This window comes from Cryptomeria japonica, unplaced genomic scaffold (assembly GCF_030272615.1).
Source record: "Cryptomeria japonica unplaced genomic scaffold, Sugi_1.0 HiC_scaffold_873, whole genome shotgun sequence".
NCBI lineage: Eukaryota > Viridiplantae > Streptophyta > Pinopsida > Cupressales > Cupressaceae > Cryptomeria > Cryptomeria japonica.
The window spans coordinates 4-5,183 of record NW_026729594.1 but is presented as its reverse complement, the minus strand read 5'-3'; the positions used below and the strand labels follow the sequence as shown (position 1 = coordinate 5,183).

General features: G+C 34.0%; 1 protein-coding gene across 1 annotated transcript; it reads right to left on the bottom strand.

Annotated features, from left to right (window-relative positions):
* Positions 1-468: 468 nt before the first annotated feature.
* Positions 469-1,319, bottom strand: LOC131078311 (putative germin-like protein 2-3). The gene is made up of 2 exons (XM_058015979.2): positions 1,109-1,319; positions 469-1,001 (listed from the first exon to the last, which is right to left on the bottom strand). The coding sequence occupies exons 1-2, from the start codon at positions 1,317-1,319 to the stop codon at positions 469-471; spliced, it is 744 nt and encodes a 247-aa protein (XP_057871962.2).
* Between the last annotated feature and the right edge of the window lie 3,861 nt (positions 1,320-5,180).

Here is a 5,180-nt window from a genome sequence, read left to right as displayed (position 1 = left end):
ATTTGGAAGTTGAGAGGATGAGAGAGCGTCTAAGGAAATCGTTAGGAAACAATGGCAGATTTGCAAGCAATGTTCACGGAGGGGAAGTGCCTGGGTTAAAATCGGAAGCCCAGAAGGAGGTAGAAGGGGAACAGGTAAAGATTGAACTATCAGATGAAATAGAAGAAGATATTGACCTTTTGGAGGAACTGGCGATCAATTATATTTAAAATTCCCTTACAAGCTACCTTAAAATATGCGAATTTTTAATGTTTATAAATAAGTCATCAAAGCGACCAACTATAAGTTTAAGATCAATATTGATTCTCTGGAATATGCTGAGAATATACTCATGTTAAAAACGGATGCTATGAATAGCAAAAGAGAGTTTTATTCAACTGTGAGGAAAAAGAATTGGGAAGGACGGTCTTCCCACGTTGTCCAGACCAGACCGCTTGTTTGTTTTATTTAATAGAAAAAAGCAAATTCTTATGCAAATTTCTTCTGAATGTAATCGGCAAGCTCTTGGGTGATGCGGAAGGCCTTGGCCAATACGGAATCTGGGAGAGGAGGATCCGCTGCAAACAGAGAATTGGCGATTGTCTGAGCTCCCGGAAGCTGGCTGCTCAATGCAGCTATGGCCACCGCATTTTCATGCCCCACATTCTGCTGGAAATGCACAAGTGCCTTTGGAAACACAAACACATCTCCCTTCTCCAACGTTTTGCTGAAAAACTTGTTGGTGGTGTCAATGAAACCCACAAGAAGCTGGCCTTCCAGTAAAATAAGAACTTCAGTGGCTCTTGGGTGCGTGTGAGGAGGATTTATTCCACCCACTGCGTAATCGATACGGACCAACGATATTCCGAAGGTGTTGAGGCCCGGTATCTGCATAACATTGGCCATCGTTACATTGGAGCCCACTGCATTGTCGGTGTTCCCTGCCTGCCCAAGTCCCCCGAAGAAGAAGTCCTCTGCCGAAACATCCTTGGGATCTTTGCAAACGAACCCGTTCACCTTAACTGTTTTAATCAATTTGTTAGCAACAACTCATATCACACCATTGTATTTTAATTAATTTGTTAGCAACTCGCCTGATAAGCAAATCAAATAAAAGTTATGTACTCACCCATGCTTTCCTTGTCTGCGACGCAGAAATCTTGCAAGGGATCGGAATCCGCTGCCATGACATTATCACTGTACCAACATATCAATAGGGAAAGTCCCAACGTGAAGTAAATCATGCGGTTACCCATTATAAATAGAGACACAGAAGAATCAGACAGAAAAGCTCGGGATATGAATGTGTAGTCGAATTGTGTATTACAATCCCATAACATGTCTATTATATAGCGGGAAAATTAACTACTCTGCGAGGACTAATTCATGTTGACGTAATTGATTAATTATAATATAGTTTCTGTGTTGGGACTAATTCATGTTGACGCAGTCGTTAATTATTATAATATTATATGTTTGCAGAGTTGGTGCTCTTTATATTAAGTTGGGGTGACTACGTAAGCCCTACGGCATATAGTTATCGAAGCTACCGTAGACGGATTCTCCTCATTCTTTTGGTAACGTAGAATCAGCAAATTCAAAGGAAATAATATATTGATTATTCTGAGCCGCCAGCGAATTGGCTAAAAAGGAAAATTTCTTACCTACTGTGTATTTTACTTATCTCTCTAGATGTAAATTGACTGAGATAGCGTTGACATTTTATTTTTTTCTTTTGCTCTACATAGATGTAGCAAGGGCCAAGCTCTATAATATAATATTCTTTTTATATAAATTTTGGATGAGCAAAATTTCTTTTTGTTCATAGATTTATTTGGCTTATCTTCAAGTGTGATATTGTATCAAATATTGTTTATACTTTTGTACTGTCAATCAAAATTTTACATTAGAGTCAAAATATAATTTTATATTAAAATGGTAGAAATTTATCTAAAAGAGGAAGATACTTTATTTATATAATCATTTGACAATATTTGTGTAATTGTAATAGAAGATTCAAAGAACTTTCTAAGGAATAAAGAATTAGGAAAAAGATAATGGATCTAGATGTTAGAAAGGTTATAGCATCTATAGGATGAGCTTTGATTGAGATTGAACTAGAAGATAAGAGATGGACTAAATAGTAGATCAAGAAGTTTTGACTAACAGAACGTTGACACTTTATGTTTTTTATATGTGGAAAGTAAGTATTTAGCTAGCGTAGCTGCCTTACAACAATGTTGTTGACGTTTTTTTTAGTCCATTTTGCAATCCCTATAATTTATCGAAAGGGCAAGTTCTTAGAAGACTCAAAGAAATTTCTAAAGAATAAACAATTGGGAAAAATAGAATGGATAGATGTTGGAAAGGTTACAACATCTATAAGGTGATATTTGATTGGCATTGAATTGATAAGTGAGAGATGAAACAAGTAGTAGGCAAAAAAAATTTGTTGTGGGTAAAGTGAACATGATCAATTATTCATCTTATGTGTGATTTCCATCTATTGCTTCTAATAATGGATATCCTAAAGTGAAGTTTTAATTCTATCGATGAGAAGGTGAGTGTTACATGTGCAAGAAATGAGATGGAGAGAGTCATCATAGGTAGCTATTGAATTAAAAAATTAAAAATATATATTCAAGAGGAAAATAACCTATATATAACTCTTTTATAAATATTATTAACTAGAAGGTTTAGCCTGACTAATAGCAAGGAAGGTTGGTATTAATAGTTGCTAGTATAATCTAGAACGTGCTAGCATGAATGTGACTCTAAATTTTCCTAAAAGGATTCCACCATGGAGAACTAAATATCAAATGGATGAGAAATGAAAAAGCATCTACATCATCCAATGTTCTTAAAAACATAATTCCTCCCAAAATCCAAAGGGTTCTAGCATGCAAATTCTAATAAAAATACTCTAAAAGGTGAAGGATATGAATGAATATATGGGTTACACTATAATTATACTGCCACAAGAAATAAATACACGTACACTACTAAGTAAATAATGAATGGAATATATCTCTCTACTCGAAAGGTCATTTTTGAGGGTAGAATAACATTAATCTAGTTGCAATAGAGAGGTGAAATAAATAAATAAGAAAATCATGGATCAATTTTTTTAAATCTAATGAATGGAACACTAATTTTTTTTTAGGAGTATTGAATATAGATTTGAAATTTCGTACTATAATATTCTCCATCCATAAATAACATAAAGGAACTAGAGACTCAAGGTCTCACATAAACACCATGAAATAAGTAGTTCATGTTTCAAACTATATTATTAGTAGCAGATTGAATGCTATACATGATACATCCCAAATACTTTAACTAAAATCTAAGGAACTTAATTTTTCAACACAAATATAGGCTTATTATATTGATGCAACTAATGTCAAATAAAATTATTATTTGACTAAGTAGTCATATCAAAAAATCTAAATTATATTCATAATTGATAGAAGGTTATGAGTTCTTATCTTTGGGAACAAGGATGAATAATTTGTGATACTACTATATACAATACATTTGGCTACATAGACTAATTTAATACCAATGATTAATCAACATGACCACACTAAATAAACCTATATTTTACTATGTATAGATCTCAATCCCATTGGGTTTGTGTTTGAACATGTTAAATTTATCTTAAGAACAAAACGATCTATAAATTAGAGATTGACAATACAAATTATAGAATCTTATAGACTCAAGAAAACTATTCTTGCCATTCTTTCGATAATGTGGAATCGTTACACTATATGGGAAGGATCACCAAATTCAAAGGAAATAATATATTGATTGTTTTGAGCCGCCAACGATTTGGAAAAAAAAGGAAATTTCTTTACCTCGTGTATTTAACCTATCTTGGAGATGTAAATTGAGTAACAGAGCATTGACATTTTCTTTTTCTTTTTGTATACATAGATGAAGCAAGGGCCAAGCTCTATAATATTTTTTTTATAGAAATTTTGGATGCGCAAAATTTCTTATTGTTTATATATTTATCTAGCTTATCTTCAAGTCTAATATTGAATTAAATATTGTTCATACTTTTGTACTGTCAATCAACATTTTATATTAGAGTCAAAATATAATTTTATATTAAAATAGTTGAAACTTTTCTAAAAGAGGAAGATATTTTATTTATACCAAATTAAATATTTTATTTATTTATATTAAAATGTGATCGTATGTTCTCTTATGCCAATTCAGAGCGGAAGACCCCCTTATATACACGCCCATTGTCAAATATTTAATTTTCTGGCATAGGCCGACATAGATGTTTATTTTCTGCTCACATTATAGATAGGTCCAAGGAAGAGGGGCCAAGATAGGCCCCCTTTAAGGGATCCCAGGGCACCATGCCCTCGTCCTGCCCTATTTTGGGGTAGGATCAAGGTGGCCATACAAGGTGCAAGGTGAAAAATGAGGTTTGATTGCATAGGGGAGGCATAAAAAGGTCCCGATCAAGCATGGGAAGAGACCGATAAGGTGAGGGTCTAGAATACAATCAAAATTACAAAGGGTCCAATTTTAGGATGCTACATTTAGCCCCCACTTTAGTGAGAGTATGAGCTTACACAAATACTCACGGTAAATTAGAAGAAAGAGATGAAGAGGAAGAGCACAGATGAAAAGCACAAGGAGTATAAGATATCACTAATTTCGAGGAACAAAGGCCCAAATCTTAGGATCTTAACTCACCTGAAACATATGCAAGGGCATAAAACACAAGACAAAAGTAAAAAGATAAATAAAGACAAAATAAAAACAAAGGAAAAGACACAAAAGCACACATGACCCAAAATCTAAAGACCAAAAGTAAGAACTCAAGTCAACTAACCAAAGAGACCTCCATATCAAAATGTCTCAACAACTAATATCATTCTCGACAAATGTCATCTCATGCACATAAACGATCACATAAATGAGAAAAGCAATCATCATCCATGAATTATCAATAGCAAAGCTATGAGTTCATCAGAGAAAGAAGAGAGAACATGAATACACACTAGATGTGTTTATCCGGGTGATCCATGAGAAGAATGATGAGAGAAAGAATGGGCAACTCACCCCTAGATGTTTTTATCTAGGTGATCCATGGGGAGAGGAGGGAAAGAATAGTCTAGTTGTTTTTAGCTAGTTCCACCTATCCTCGTGTGTGTGTGCAAATGTGTAAATTCCAA